The sequence below is a fragment of the Pocillopora verrucosa genome, chromosome 3 (genome assembly GCF_036669915.1).
Source record: "Pocillopora verrucosa isolate sample1 chromosome 3, ASM3666991v2, whole genome shotgun sequence".
Taxonomy (NCBI): domain Eukaryota; kingdom Metazoa; phylum Cnidaria; class Anthozoa; order Scleractinia; family Pocilloporidae; genus Pocillopora; species Pocillopora verrucosa.
In genome coordinates this window covers 28938077-28953836 of record NC_089314.1, presented here as the reverse complement: position 1 = coordinate 28953836, position 15760 = coordinate 28938077, and the positions used below count along the sequence as shown (strand labels likewise).

The 15760-nt window shown below is 39.5% G+C and overlaps 2 protein-coding genes across 3 annotated transcripts; both read right to left on the bottom strand.

Annotated features, from left to right (window-relative positions):
- Nucleotides 1–62: 62 nt before the first annotated feature.
- On the bottom strand, nt 63–6459 carry LOC131798170 (protein jagged-1-like). The gene is made up of 4 exons (XM_059115818.2): nt 6305–6459; nt 2555–2821; nt 1380–1954; nt 63–1121 (listed from the first exon to the last, which is right to left on the bottom strand). Exons 1-4 carry the CDS (start codon nt 6353–6355, stop codon nt 590–592), a joined length of 1425 nt encoding a protein of 474 aa, XP_058971801.2. The 5' UTR covers nt 6356–6459; the 3' UTR covers nt 63–589.
- A 54-nt stretch (nt 6460–6513) lies between these two features.
- Nucleotides 6514–14240, bottom strand: LOC131798169 (protein draper). 2 transcript variants are annotated; one of them, XM_066163285.1, is made up of 7 exons: nt 13983–14240; nt 11734–12012; nt 11514; nt 9616–11358; nt 9161–9437; nt 8583–8747; nt 6514–8033 (listed from the first exon to the last, which is right to left on the bottom strand). In XM_066163285.1, the coding sequence occupies exons 1-7, from the start codon at nt 14052–14054 to the stop codon at nt 7886–7888; spliced, it is 2685 nt and encodes an 894-aa protein (XP_066019382.1). In that variant the 5' UTR covers nt 14055–14240; the 3' UTR covers nt 6514–7885. The 2 variants fall into 2 exon arrangements, with proteins under 2 accessions (XP_066019382.1, XP_066019381.1); XM_066163284.1 differs by lacking the exons at nt 11514; nt 13983–14240 and having other exon boundaries at nt 11734–11882.
- Between the last annotated feature and the right edge of the window lie 1520 nt (nt 14241–15760).

Genomic DNA, 15760 nt, shown 5'->3' with positions numbered 1-15760 from the left:
CAATGAGCTCCTGTCAACACGTGATAAAAAAAGGAACAGATGAAAGGGAAGTAATAGTGAAAAATATGTGCTTTATTTGCATCATGGTGAGATAAAAAAAAACAATACAATGAAAAGATAACGAAGTGCAGAAGTAAATGGTTATTTTTGGACGTATTTGCTGCTTTTAGTTTCTAGCCAAAATATATTTTTTGACACATGTTGTCACTTGCCGGCCACTGTTTACAATAGACAGCAATTAACAGTTAAAACTATATTTACGCACGATAGGTCACTGGCTACTAGCCGCCTGTCTTAACAAAATACTGGTGTTGCGAAATCGTAATAACACATCTAGAATCACGTAACAATACCCCTACTTGTTTAAACATACGGCGTAATAATCTCTAATTATGAGAGGTAACATTTTAAAAAGTGCAATACTACAGTACAAATGTGTTTTATATCAGAGAAAAAAAAACAACTGAAAAACAACAAAAATAGAAAAAAAAAATTGCTATGAAAAAAAAATTGTTATTCTGCAGAATACTTCCCGCAAAAAGTTCATGCTACATGTTAATCTACTGACTTCTCTGTCAAAACCGCATGCTCAGTTCTTTTTTCGATTAAGACAGCTTAGCCCTTCCCAGCCAGGTCTGCATACTTTACTTCCATCTCCTGGCTCGCACGTGTAATGCCCGTGCTCGTTGTCATCATGAGGGACACAATACTGGAGACACTCTGGGCCATGCCACCACTTCTTACATTGCTTAACTCCACCGTCAGAACAATAGATGTAGCCTTGCTGGAAGCCGTACGTGTCATTCACCAAGCAGGATAAAGAACAATTTGCTCCATACCGACCCAGTAGGCAGTCCATGCAGTCTGGAGAGCGATACCCGTTTAAACAGACTTTGCCGCCTTCGTCGTCACAAGTATAGTGGCCTCGTATGTCATCATCTTGAGGAATGCAAAACACTGTGCAGTTCTCTCCGTGCCATCCATCATGGCATGTCTTTTTTCCGTCACGTGCACAGCTATAGTGGCCGTTGTCATCATCGTCATGAGGAATGCAGTGCGCCTTGCAGTCGCTACCAAACCACCACGGTAGGCATTGTTTCGTTCCATCTGATTGGCTGCATCTGTAGAGGTAAATGCACTTTTTAGTGTCTAAGAAAGCGTAATGTATAAAACTGGGAACAATACTACTGACCTGTTTTCCCAAACAACCGAACGAACCCATTACTAACAGTGGCTAAACTACTTTTTAGGTAGCTAATTTTTTTTCGTCTCGGCTATTTTTTACTTTGGATCTCTTTCTTATGAGCATTAACAAGGACAATAAAACACGCCTTGAAATACCTTGCACATTTGCGCAAACTGCACATGGAACAACTTACTTGTAATGTCCAAGCTCGTAACTGTCTTGAGGTACACAGTATGTAGAACAACCAGGACCAAACCAGTTTTTCACGCATCGTTTACAGGATGGCCCTTCCCAACGAGGTAGACAGATTTTGTTTCCCTGCCTATCACAGTTGAAATGTCCATCTCGCGGGTCATCTCGAGGGGCACACCATCGAGTGCAGCTCTCTCCATAATAACTTGATCTACAGACCTTTTTCCCCATTTTATCGCAGGTGAAGTGTCCCCTCCAGTCATCCCGCGGGATACACTCCACAGTGCAGCTCTTACCATACCAGTTAGCTCGGCAAACCTTTTCTCCCAGCAATCCACACGTGTAGGTTTTTCCTGGGACACACTGCTTTGTGCAGTGAGGGCCGTAGTAGTTCTTGTTGCAGTATACCTCGAGGTCAAGTGTCAACTGAACAACCCTGCTCTTATGTCGTATGGTCTTTTTCTGATGGCCATGGTTAGGCAACCAAGGTTTATTCGAGCTAAAAAACGTCTCCACAAGGTCATCTTTAAGAATTTTGTCATGGTCCCAGACTTGCACCTTCAAATTAACGAATTCCTTTGGAGAAAGTAATTTCTGTATTAGTAAACAATCTCTTACATTCACAAACACACACAGTCCATTATAAGTACTCAAACCTATGTGAGTGTTTTAAGGGCAAACGCGCGGATGCTTTGGCTGTAGAATGACGCACTTGGCGTGAGACAAGTGCGCCCGGTGATTTTTTTATCCAATCAAATTTTGTCAAGACCTACCAATCAACATAGGCGCTGTCGTCCTACCTCAGAGCAGTACAAATTTTTGTCAGATCAAATCTGACAACTTTTTTCATTTAAAAACCACGATTTGAAGGAGAAACGATTTGATTTTTACGCGGCAATCAATCGGTGAAGATGGAAGATTCTGTATGATGATCAGTACTCAGGATACTCAGAAAAAAACTATCATGGCGTCCAATTTTACGCTCAGGCTGAATCTCCAAGTCTAAGTTCTGCTCAATTTTTACATCGATGTGGTTGACACTTGGTCGTCAACAATTTTTTTTCTACTTTTCAGAGCGCCCACGATTGACAAATTTTGCCGAGATTTTTGGACGAGGAGCAAAACAAATTTTACCAGTGCACCAGGCAAACAAAATCGCAAAATTTTATGGCTTACTTGCAAGGATGTGAATGCGAACTCTTTCCTTAAATTTAGTCTATGATCATCCCTGTTGCCAATGACTGCAGTCTGTGTAGTTCCCATGTTACAGGAATGCGTATTGGCGGAGGCTGACTTTGTCACACAAATTTTGAAATATGCTTCACATCCACCAGAGCAACCAAATAACCCAGCGTCACAGCATTTGAATTCGTAGGTCCTGTGAGAAGGATTTTTGTAATATTTTAGGGTCACGACCACACGTCCACTCCCTTCACACGACATCTGTAACAAATGGAAAAAAATTGATTTAAACCACCCTTTCGAGCTCTACTCGGTGGCTTTCTAAGATGAAGATGGAGATGGAAAGGGTAAAGAAGTGAGATGGAGAAAAATTCATTGTTATGTTAACATTCTTTAGAAAAAGGAAGATTGCAGAGTTTGAGCTGATGTCAGGGTCAGTGTGAATCAACAGATTAAACATTTAAATTAATAGTACAAAACTCGTAGACAAAATGGGTAAAAGGGTGTTGAAGTATGCGTGAGATGACTGCTGACCGGTCACGGCGTGAGTCAGCCAGTACAACTCACCTTCCTTTTAACATCTTCCTTTTTCAGACGCTTTTCCAGATCAATTTCTGCTCTGTACTGATCTTTTCAAGTGACTTGCGGTCAGTCTATGACCATGTTATTGAAAATGATAATTTTAAAAATGTTTTTCCTTGTTTTAGATTTACTTTTTGTAATGAAGAACATATTTGTATGGATATCCATGTACAAAAACGTTCAGAGGCAAAATTCAAGGAACAAAAAAATCTGATGGCATGGAAAGAAGTGAGCTTCAAGAAACAGATTATGACCAAGAACAAATATACCAGCATATTTTCGCGCAAAATAGAGGCTATTGTGTTTCTTATCTTTCAAATATTTTGCCAAGCGTGTGAAAAGAATGTGTACGAACAGCTTACTGTTTTCTGTGTGGGGTGTGTTGTTTGAGTGTTCTCTTGTGCGACTTAATGAACAATTCTTCCGTAACAACAATGAAACGCTCTCTCATCATTAATTAAATTTTAAACGACGACTTATCGTAGTGAACGTAAGATTTGAAAATTGGGGAATATCACTTGAGTGATATCCTCGGATATTCCCCCAGTTTAGCTGAGGAATACCTGTCAACGTGATGCGTCTATAAGTGATCGATATTCCCGATGATTTTCGAGCTCTACGTCCATTACGATAAGTCTTCTTTTAAAGTTAAAATGTGGTGAAAGAGCGTTTTGTGGTTGTTATAAAAGAGGGGACATGTTTTGTTTGTTTATAAAATCGTAGCAGGGAACGCTGAAAAGTGAACATTCCACGCAGTAAACGATAAGCTGTTCATAAACATTTCTTAACCCAAAATTTGCAAAAATATTGGAAGGATAATAAACAGAATAGCCTCCATTAGGCGCGGAAAGATGCTCGTTCGTTCACGTTCACTATGAGGACGAGATTACTCCTATTTGCGGGGAAACCCTTGGAAGTTCAGGAGTTTGCTGTTTGCCGATATTCAAGCAAATTACCACTTGAAACCTGATAGATTCATTAATTACTTGGCGAGTCTTCTGCTCGTGAAAATAAAATTATCCTCTAATGTGATTTTTCAGTTTCGCTGCAGCCGCTAGCTTGAAAAGTAAGACAAGTGCTAGTTTTTTTGTATAAAGAAAAGGAAAACTCGTTTTGACTTTAAGTATGACAAATTTTGTTTATGACGCGACTTCTTTGTTCGTAATCTGGACTCCGCCACTACCAGTCGCTTTCACCGAGGGTTTTTTTCTTTTCTTGATAGAATGGTACTCTTTCTTTTTTTTTTTACTATGGAAATTCTTCTTCCTTTGATTTTTCCATGAGAAGAGATTTTTCCCCAAGCAGAGAGCTTCCACATGTGAATTTTTTCAGGTGCGCGATGCAAATAATATGAAAAACGAGCTTGCCGAGAAAATTTCCTCCAAGGAATTCGCCCAGGTTCGAGATTATGACACCTACTTGATTTACTAGCTTTCATCTGAAATTACGTTTTTTAAAATAACTTTTAGAGCTTTAGGAGATTTTTAAAATTTTTTTCTTGAAAACGTTAGGTAAAATGTTTGAAGTCAGTTTTGTCTAGTAAGAAAAAAACCCCTTTTTTCGGCCCATGAAGGTGGGAAGTAACCTAAAGCGGATACATCTGTATTCATGTCATACCTTTGTAACAAAAAGAGGTCCAAAGGTCCGTTTGAGTCTGAAAGAAGATTCCAGCGGTTCAATTTATTTAATTTCAAATTCTGCACCAGGGCTCTAACACTCTCAAATTTCCTTAATCTATTTGTGATATATAGAACATCCAAACAGGCCCAATAATTTGAACAAATAACAGAAACTGTTTACGGATGAGATTTGGTTCCAAGCTTGCGACAATTCTTGCAATAAGAAGAGAATTTGGTAACCTGATCCTAGACAAACGGCCCGTTTTGGACGTGCCACGGAGGAGCACTGCAAACAATTGAATTTGAATAATTTCAGAGAATCCTCTCACTCTTTAGCCAGCGCCTTCCGTAAACTAACGACCAGAAATACGTAGTATAAAAGAACCTACGTGGTCCAAGTACGAAAGCCATCGGCGGGTCGATAGAACTGGTCAGTGACCGTTCCAGAGGCTTTCGCGTGGGTCAAAGTAAAGACTAACCGAAGCCCGAAACCCGCATGAAAAGCCTCTGCCGGGTAAACCGAGAGCTAGAATCGGAACAAATTAATGCCAGCATGTCGTAGGTTACGAGAGCTCGATCTATTTCGCGTTTGGGACTCGTAAGGATGCTGCTTTTAAGTGCGGTAATTTTAGGGAATTTGTAAGCTACATGAATATCGCGAGATTTGAAAGTTCTGTTTCTCACACATCGTTTCAAATGTCATTGTTCTTTTCGTGGTTTCCTATTCTCAGTCAATTTAATTTTTTTCTCTGAGTAATACCAACTCACTATAAAACTGTTTTGTTTTTTTTCTTGTACGCTCGCTCCACAGCCCGATTTGAAGCAATTTCAGATGGTTAGGGTTGCTCGGGTTTTCTTTACACACATCACCCCTGATGTTATATTACGTAACCTCATCAAATTTTCGACTACCTGCTTGGTGTCCCGTTCACCCTTGTCAGACATTGAAAAAAGCAGACCTCTAAAACGTAGTCTATGTATCTCTCGAAAAGGGTCAATGCTCTTGGTGCTGCTCCTGTGTAAACAATTTGACTTGTGTTTTTCCCCGGTCATGCGAGCCATTGGATAGACAAAGGTCGCACACAGTGACTTAATTTTCAGGGGTTTTAGTTTTCGCTGTCGACGGGGACCCGCGAAACAAGACAACATTTCCCGTGGGTATTTATATTTGTCAACAAAATTGTCGCAAAAATGCTTCAAAATGTTTAAAATAGTATTCTGAAGGTGGTTGTAGGTGGTTTCAAGTGGTTTTAGGTGGTTTTAGGTGGTTGTAGCTGCTTTTAGGTGGATTTAAGCCATTCCATGCTCTAGTAACCACCGCCATCGAGTTCGTTGTTGTTCAGTTGATGAGAGATCCCACAACAAAATCATGATTAAATCATTAACCTGGCGCGAGGCTTGGTTTTATCTTTTCCCTAGCCTTATATTTCATTGGCCACGAAACAAAGATTGGAACCTTTTTTAATTCACTTTCCAGCAGTTTCCATCAACTACACCTCCTTTAAGGCATAGTTGTCTATGCAGCGTAACTGAAAGGACTTACCACAAAGAAAAGCATCATCGCCGCAGCTGATAGCAGTGGAAGTAACTTCATTTTCCGTTTTCTATCGCTCGGCGTTGGCACTTAGTAAGGATCTGTATCTGGAAACCGAACAACAACTTGAACAGGGCTGTGTCGGCACACCCGCTGAAATGAACTCCAATAGTTCACGCTTGGATTATATAGGTGTGGAGATCTTGTTCGGCATTTCTGGGAGTGTTACTAATTTGAAGATCAGTACACCGCGGAACCACTGGAATCAGTGGAACCGGCAGAACTTAAGGAACCTGCAGAACTATTAATTTTCATCAAAAAAATTATAATAAAAACTAAAAGCACCCGAATACTGTTCTAGATTCCAGCCTGAAAGTTTGCTGATATCCTTCGGATGAGGGGTTGTTCAGATACCGCGGTACCCAAACTGTTCGAGCTTTTAAATTATTGTTCAATTATCATCACTCAGGGTAGGTGACTGCTGATTGCTCCTACTGATCTTACATACCCTTGTACTAGTACTGTGAATGTCGCTACAGTTGGAGTTGGACGTCAAGGACGGTTAAAACATATTTCTCTTTTAAAGTATTCTTCTTTATACCCGAAAACGAACTTTCAGACAGTGTTAGAGTCTTTTTAGTTTCTTGTTTATCTGATTACTTTTCTTTCACAGAGAAACATGGGTTCCGGAGGTTCTACCGTCCGCTGATCCACTATTTAGTAATACCCCATTTCTGGAAGATTAAATGGAACTAAGCCAATGCAAGAGCCCATTAATGAGCTCCTGGCCTATGTTTAATGCCTCTCCTCTTGTTACAAGGTGTTCATCCGTTTATAGTAAATGGATATTGGAAAGATCGCTCTAAAAGTTGAGTGCTGAAAGAGTAGTTGATATGCTTTGGTAAACAAATACAACTTCTAGAGAATTCTCAAAGAATTCCGGCTTAACACTCCTTAAACTTGACTGATTGAAAACGAATCCTTCCTAAAAGAAAAAAGCATTCTTTAATTTCTTCCACAATAGATGTATAATTAGTTTTAGATCCCTGCAGGATTCAAGCACTCAAGTAGCAGAGAGTACTCATCCTAAAATCACGCGTGGACCCGATTTTATGGGACCAATAGCCAATTCCAGACTTTATAACATGAAGAGTCTGGTTACTTCAAGATCTGCAACAGTGGTCTCGAAACTTCCTAATGACCAAACAAACGGAAATGTAAATTGATTTATAAATAAATGTGTTGACAGGTTAGCGTGGCTCCTGCGGCCTGAGTTCTCACTGCGAAGAAATTTCAGACATTTTTGACAAAAAAAGGAGATTCGTCTACAAGGTTGTAATCTAGAATCTCAGATCAAAGGCACGTTTAGCCCCTCATAATGACATTTCGACTCGTAGATGAGCAATTTTCAGACGCAATTTTCTGACCTTTCATTTGTATGAAATCTCACCAGAGATTTTATTATACATAAGAGCAATCTGTTTCTTGGTGTCACTTGTCCGCCTTTACGGCTATTTTTATACCTGAAGCTCGATTTCATATGGAATTAAATTTACAACTTCTGTCAACTTGTCAATTTTACCCTTTTGTTCACAAATCAAACACAACATTCCAATCGTTGTCAAGTTTTAGTTGTTTGTCACTGGTACCGCACTTGGGTTTTTGTTTTCGTGGAGCAAAAAGTGGATTATTGTACATCACCAGGTGGTCGTCTACTTGTCTTGAGCCGTCTTCAATCCTACACAACGAAAAAAAATGAATAGTCAAATCAGTCTTCACCAAATATTCTAAAAAGGTTAAAGTGGCTTAACAGTTCTTTGAAAACACCCAAATTATGACAAACTGAGTTTATTTCTGCAAGGTGCAAAGATGTCTTTGAATTTAAAGAGACGGTGCAATAAACAAAAAAACAAAAACTAATTGGTTTACCTCCGGTTATCATAAAAAACAGATGGTATCAAATTGTTTGATGTAAAGCTTATACCTTTTTCTCACCGAAGTAGGCCTTGAACTTTCCGTTTATTGCGAATTTTTGCGTTTCTTGAAGAAAAGTTAAAGTTATCTTTATTTTACTTCATCAGAACGAGAATAGTTTATTTAAGTTACAGGGTGACCTTAAGTTGTTTTTATCATATGTATGTGCTCTGAATGAAAAAAAAAAAAAGGATTTTAAGTCAAACACGATCGTACTCTTCAACATATATAAATTGCATTACTCATCCAACATAAGGGAGATTCCAGTCACCAAAAATCAATCCAGTCCTTTTTAGCAGAGAAAGAAACTCACCAAGAGACTTGTTGAACCTTGAAGAACATTTCGTTCATTTCATATTGCGTCAGGATATCGTCTGCTAATGGGTTTACTCTACCACTTGCTCGTCTTTCTGATGAATGCATCCGTGTTTCATTTTTTTGTCTAAAATAGGGAACTCGCTTGGCTTTTGGCCTGCAACTGAGGTTGAACAAAAGAAGCCTGAATGAACTCGAATTCCTTAATACACAGTTAAACTGAAATAGGAAATATGTACATGGACACTTGGATCTTCTTCTTACTGAACTCGCTGGTCAAACCTTTGGTTTGTTCCCGGTTCGTTCCTCAAGTCCAATGAATACGGCAAATTGGGAAGGCTCTTCTTTCAGAACAACTTTAAAATCATCCGAAAAGGTATCTAAACAGTCCTGCTTTTTAATGTGAATCACAAAAAATACGCGCATTTCATGATATTTTAATCCCAAATTTCCGGATTAGTTTGGTTAGCTTAGGCTAGACACCTAAGGAATCTCTCCCTTCTCATAAGATCCGAATCTAACAGGTAATTTATACAAAATGAAACATGCACGTGATTTCTGCAAAGAGATACTGACCTTAGCATAGCTATCATAATTATGGCACATATACACAGTAGTAATGCAAAGCCTCCAGTGATCAAACCGATCCGCGTTTTAGTCAACCATCCTTCCTCATCTGCCTTTCTACTTTCCTTTTCCACAGCGCTATTTTCTTCAGTCGACTCCGTAGTTGACATCTCGGTCTGAGGGAAGAACGCAGTCGTAATAATGTGGTCTGTGGTTTTCTTTCCGGTCGGGAAAGACGACAATGACGTAGGAGTCCTTATAGATGAGTGAGAAGTAGATATAACTTCTTAAAAATAAAAAGAAAATAAAGTTCAGCAATAATAGCAACTACTCTTACTTTAACTTATTTATTTTGCGACATTTTTTCAAGTCATTTCATCCAAACACTTTCTACCTGCATTTTCTGGGTTGACCGGATGATCAATAATAAGGAAAGGAAAATATTCACAACTCAGTACACTTACTTTGAAGACACGCTTCTCCTTGCCAACCTTTCAAACACAGTTTTTGGCCGGTGTCCTCCTCACACGTGTAATGCCCTTCGTTGTTGTTTTTCGCCTTGCAAAATGCAGTGCAGTTAGGTCCATACCAATGCAAGTTACATACCTTGCTTCCATTGGTGGCATCACAACTATAGTGGCCGACGGAGTCATCCCTAGGGATACAATTAGTGGAGCAGTTAGGGCCATACCAAGTTTGGTGACATATCTTTGTACCTTCCTCAGACCTACAGTCGTAATGTCCCTTAGAGTTGTTGCTGGGTACACAATGCATTGAGCAATTTCGACCAAACCAGCCCCGGTGACACATCTTGCTACCGTCGCGAGGATCGCATACGTAATGCCCTTGAGAGTCATTTCTCGCTGTGCAATAAATGGTGCAGTTTTGTCCAAACCAGCTCCGGTCACAAATCTTGGTCCCGTCCTCTATCGCACAACGGTAGTGTCCTTCTGAATTGTTTGTTGCCTTGCAAAAAGATTTGCACTCGGTTCCATACCAGTTATCCAAGCAAATCTTGCTGCCATTTCTCTTATCGCACTTGTAATGCCCGTCCGAGTTATTTTGAGGAGAACAGAAGGTAGAGCACTGAGCTCCATACCAGTTACTATGACACATCTTACTTCCATCGATCTTGTTACAATTGTAATGCCCATACCAATCACTATCTTGAGGAACGCAGAAAGTAGTACAATTGCCACCATACCAGCCCGGATTACAAATCATCCGTCCTGTCTTTGGGTGACAAGTGAAGTGACCCGTCTGATCATCTCTTAAGGCGCAATAAATTGTGCAGTTGGGTCCATACCAGTTACGTGCACACAGCTTACTCCCATTTACAGTGCACTCGTGCTGACCAATAGAATTATTCCTAGATTGGCAGTAAACAGTACAGTTTTCTCCATACCAGTTGAGCAGACACTCTTTAGCTCCAGTGCCACTGTTGCAAATGTAATGACCTGCTGAATCATTTCTTGGGGAACAGAAAATGTCACAATAGTCGCCGAACCATCCCTCAAGGCAGATTCTTCTTCCGGTTGTAATATTACAGGTGTAACCCATGGAAGAGTCGTTCCTTGCTTTGCAATCGCATGAAGGTCCATACCAGCCTTGTAAACACATCCTGTTTCCATTTGAGTCACACATGTAGCCAGCCTTAGAATCGTTGGTCTGTTTGCAATAAACAGTACATTTATTTTTGCCATACCAGTTATGCAAACAATTTTTTTGTCCCTGGGAATCGCAATTATAACCCGCCAGCGAGTCATTCCTTGGGACACAGTGTACCTTACAGCTGAGTCCATACCATCCATAAAGACAAATCTTTCTTCCTGTCCCTGGCTCGCATGTGTAGTGTCCGTTTGTGTTGTCATCGTGAGGTATACAGTATACCTTACAGCTGGCACCATACCATCCAACGCGGCAAACCTTATGACCAGTAGTTTTATCGCACGTGTAATGACCTGCTATGTTGTCATCGCGCTCTATACAAAGCGTGGTACAACTAGGACCATAATAATCTTTGCTGCACTGGACTGTGTATTGCAAAACAGTCGTAGACGGGTTACCACCCAAAGTGATTTCCCGCCAATTCTTGGAGGAAGTCCATGAACTAGGAATGACGGTGACTTTCTTTTCGTATCTGTCTATCATGTCATCCGATGATAGTGGATCATAATCCATGGCTTTGACACTTACCACGAACGAACCTAAAAAAGTTATAGTCGTTACTTTATCTTACTTTTACTGCTTCATGAATGATGATAGTGATAGTTTCCTCAGCAAAAAGTACGTTGATATTGAGAAGGAAAATTATCTACGAGGATAGTTAATCATCAACTGCTATCAGTCAAGTTTTCCAGACCCTCAATGTTTTTTGCTGGGCGTGAAGGGGCTCGATATTTATCAACAATTTCCAGTCCAAAAAAGAACATTCATAAGAAAGGAAAGAAGAATTGTTTCGTAAAAGCGTTAAAAGCAATATAATTCATGCAGAGAAGCAATGATGTAGAAACTCTCACGATTTGTAAGATAGACCTATATACTTATGTTTGATCGCCTTACTCTGGCTTACTCCGGCATACCTTCCACGAAGAGAAACTCCATATCAGTGGGTTTCTTCCTCCACGATAGAAGCCTTCGTTTGCACCAAAGACAACATGCTTGGTGTCATGATATGTATTTGTCGTCGCAGAGACCAAACAAGATCCGCCAACAGATTGTTTCAGACAAATTTCCAAGTAATAGTCACAACTCCTACAAGATGGTTCACAACAATCTCCGTTCAAGTCTTTATTTGATGGATTTGAGAAACTTTTGAGAAGTAGTGAAACCTTTCCACCAGGACCAGCTGAAGTCGGAACCTTGGGAAGTAAAACAGCTCTCCTGATTAGATGTTTAATCATATTTACTTATCATCGTAGTTCTAGTTCTGGTTCTAGTCTACCACTGGAGTCAGTTCGTCAATTAATCGCGCTGTGGTCTTTGGTTCATACTTTACCCCTCCCACCTCCCCCCCCCCCCTCTCATGAAGCAGATGCATATTGTTTCAAAAAAACCTAAACGATCAATCTTAGTGATCAACGCAGTCGTAATTTTTAACTGCAGTAACTACTGTATTCTAACTTTGCATATATGTAATATTTCATACAAAGCGGCTTTGAACTACACACTATTGTCATATTTTTGAGTTAACATATTAGCAGTGCTCAAATGAGTAATGTGTCTATTTCAGAGAAAATGTCTGTAAATAAACATTTTTGTGGCTACTACCTTCTGTAAGAAACGATAGATTTTGTGAAACCGTATAACCGATGTCTCTCAAATGTTGTTATAGTTTTGACTTGTTGGTCTTAGGAATTTCTTCCATCACCATACTCGTGACTCCGCTTCGCGGTAGTCTGATTTCACTTATCACGCGCATCACTACATAGAGAAGTGGACTCAACTCGGTCCCATTGCCATTAAAAATGAAGGCAACCCTATTTAAGTGTGAGACTCCAATGCGTTGACAACTGAGAAGAAATCCGTTTCTAGAAATTACACTCTCTTAAACGTAAACACTGAAAATTAATTACTGCAAGAAGGAAAGTATGCAAAGTAGGTTTATGTTCTAACTGACGGCAAGAAATGGAAAACTTATGTTTTCTTGTTTTGAAAGTAAACGAAACTGCATGAAATGGGGTCGAGAAAAAGATAACTGCTGAGTTTCACATTATGGTTTTTCTAGGAAAAATCGATTCGCATCAGACTTTCATATATTTTATTCTGAAAAAAAAGTTACATAACAGAGTTCCATGAATCCCTTTATGTATATTGGCATTGCGATTTAATTTTCATTTTCATTTTTTTTTTCTTTGAGGTGCTTCATACATCTCGCTTTTTGACGACAGTTAACCTTCAGCCAGAGCGAACAACTTGTTTGCTCATAATCCTTTTTCAAACACCTCCCATTTCGATGCAAGACATGTCACTGTTTTTCAACAAAGCTCAGTTCATACATAGATATAACGAAACGTTTCGCTTGAGAACTCTTGCGAGACAAAAAGTTACTAAGGCGTACAGAAAGGCATAAGATGCCTTTCATTAGTCGAAAATCGATGCGCCTCAGCTCCCGTAAACTTTTATAAGTATCAAACTTTTCCTCAAGTGATCTTGTAACTAATGTAGCCGGAAACCAAACTTGAAATGAATATTGCGAAAGGCTATGTTCCCAGTTAAGATTATGTATCCAAATCATTCTTCAGTCGAGGGTATCGATTTTTTGTCTCATCCTTGCACTCATTTCAACTAGCATTACCTTGAACCGACTCTGTGAAAACGTTTTCAGTAAATGCGAGATAATCTTCATAAAATTGAATCGCCGCGTGATAATTAACACATGCCCTGATCACTTGCAACTAATAGAAAAGTCACCGGAAAGTCACAGAATACCAGCTTAATTATCCCTACCACACGCAAGCGGTTTTGCAAGACCATGAAATAAGAAAACAAGTCTAAATTTCTGAATAATTTCTGACATCGAAAATTTTCGCGAAGCATGCGTTGGAACAGAAAAGTAAAATTGAAGAATCAATCCACTGTGCTCAAGCGTAATTTATGTTTTACACTTCCTGTTCAGAACGTTTCTCAACGGAACTCAAATATTTAGCAATTTAGCGTGTTGCACAGATAGCAAGTGGCTGACAGTTTTCAAAACAGAGCAGTATATTGCAAAGAAGTGTTGAACTAACTTTGTGATTCGTAAATATCCTGAAAAAAAATTTTGAGGTACAAGTCCGAGAACTGTTATGACATAAATCGTTGGGCCTTTGCGCGAAAGAAGTAACCCTACCTGAAAAGCAACGAGTAGTGCTGCAACCAGGAGAAACCTGAGGGTGTTTGACCTTGCGAGGTAGATTTCCATGTCGAGTAATTTTGTTTATCCAGGCCTTTGACTTGTTCAGTTCCCAACTGCACTTTCGGAGAACAAAGATAAAGCCTACCTTCTAGGTGCAAGCACGGTAGACTAGCAATAACAAACAATATGTTTAAACCGTCTCAGGTTCTTTCAATGCGCACATGATCCATGTCTCAAGCGCTTACTTACGCAATTCATGTCTCCGCTCATTTCCGGTATTCTCAAGCCAGCTCCACGGTGACCATGTCTGTGAATAGTTGTTTTGAAGTGGAGCATACCAATAGTATCGGATCTTTTAGGAAGTGAGAGAAAGTTTGTTTACGAGAGATCGTGTTTGTGAGTTTGACTCGAAACAATATTGAGTACAAAGAAATTTACCATCGTCGACTCCGCACGTGCCCAGGTCAGGAAATGTCCTTAAATTTTATTACGTCAGGTTTTTTTCCCCAGCAAGAGCGCACATGTTTCACAACCCGATTACAAGACTCTAAAAGACCTATTGTCACAATGAGAACATTTCAGTAATGTTTTACTCGATAAGTCTTCTTATTTTGCTCCAACGCTCTTCTTATCTCGAACTTTTCATTAAATCGGCTATTCTCCTACTTTTGTTAGTATTGGTGTCGGAATGAAACTTTCGTGACAGTTTTGGCAATACATCCTCGCAGTGGCATGCACATGTGGAGCACCTCAAATTTTAAGTGGGTGTGATTCGAGGTCTCCAACTTTGTCATGGACGAAATTTAGTCAAGCTTCCTCTCTTACCGTAGCTTTAGCGCGACTTGCAACCTTAATTCTGCATATTACCGGCGGAGAAATTCGTATTTAAAAAGCACTTTTGCAACTTTATTTCATGGGTGTATGACGCTCATTTAAGACTATTTCTGAAGAATGGCGACGTCAGAAGAACTAATAACTTTGAAGTGTATCTTATCCTTTATTTGGTTGACACCAGCCAAATCCATCAGTACTCTGTCTGAACCTGCCTTCCGCAAAGGTTTAATGCAAAGAAATCACACTTCAATATTTGCAACAGTTTTTGCTTGATAATTCTGCAAACGATCAGCTCTCCACAATCCTATTGAAACGCTAGCGCTGATGTTTATTTTATAATTATTGGCCACATTACTATAGATTACATTACAAAACAACAAAAAACCTAACAACTCCATTCATATGTGCATAGTAACCTGAATTGGCAATTTCTGACAATCAGTATTTCTTCTCAAGGCCAACCTAACGAACAACCTAACTAGTAGTACCACAGTATTTCAGTCTAGAGATAAATTGGACCCCATTTCTGGTATTTTGCAAAGGAGAAGGCGCAAAGTAGATAGGAACGTTACACTATCAACGCGCAATCATATGATACTTTACTTAGCGGTCACTTCAAGAGCGGTATCAGATAACTTATTTACTTTTGAGAGAGGAAGGTAAAATTAAAACTACGGTAAACGCCATAAAAAAAAAACAAAAAAAAAAATCTCTACCTGTATTAACTTAGCACACAGGGCTTAACACATCTAATGACAATAATGAAACTTTAATAAAACAAACTCTAGAGCAATGGAAACTTAGAAACACATAGGTACTCTCGCTTTCTCTCTTCAGCTGGCTGTGAGCTGAGGTAATCATTGGATTTAAGTCAATTACAACAAAATTAAGTTTAACATTTAGAACAGAGACATTTCCGCTCACCCACGTACCTCCTT

Excerpts from the sequence above, each read along its gene's own strand:
- LOC131798169 (XM_066163285.1), bottom strand. The coding sequence starts at position 14,054 with ATGGAAATCTACCTCGCAAGGTCAAACACCCTCAGGTTTCTCCTGGTT. Across the intron at positions 8,748-9,160 it reads ATTATGATAGCTATGCTAAG|TTGCAGGCCAAAAGCCAAGC; the intron begins GTCAGTATCTCT and ends GTTCAACCTCAG. Across the intron at positions 8,034-8,582 it reads AAGGTTCAACAAGTCTCTTG|GATTGAAGACGGCTCAAGAC; the intron begins GTGAGTTTCTTT and ends TTCGTTGTGTAG.
- LOC131798170 (XM_059115818.2), bottom strand. The coding sequence starts at position 6,355 with ATGAAGTTACTTCCACTGCTATCAGCTGCGGCGATGATGCTTTTCTTT. Across the intron at positions 2,822-6,304 it reads CGATGATGCTTTTCTTTGTG|ATGTCGTGTGAAGGGAGTGG; the intron begins GTAAGTCCTTTC and ends CATTTGTTACAG. Across the intron at positions 1,955-2,554 it reads TCGCATTCACATCCTTGCAA|GAATTCGTTAATTTGAAGGT; the intron begins GTAAGCCATAAA and ends CTTTCTCCAAAG.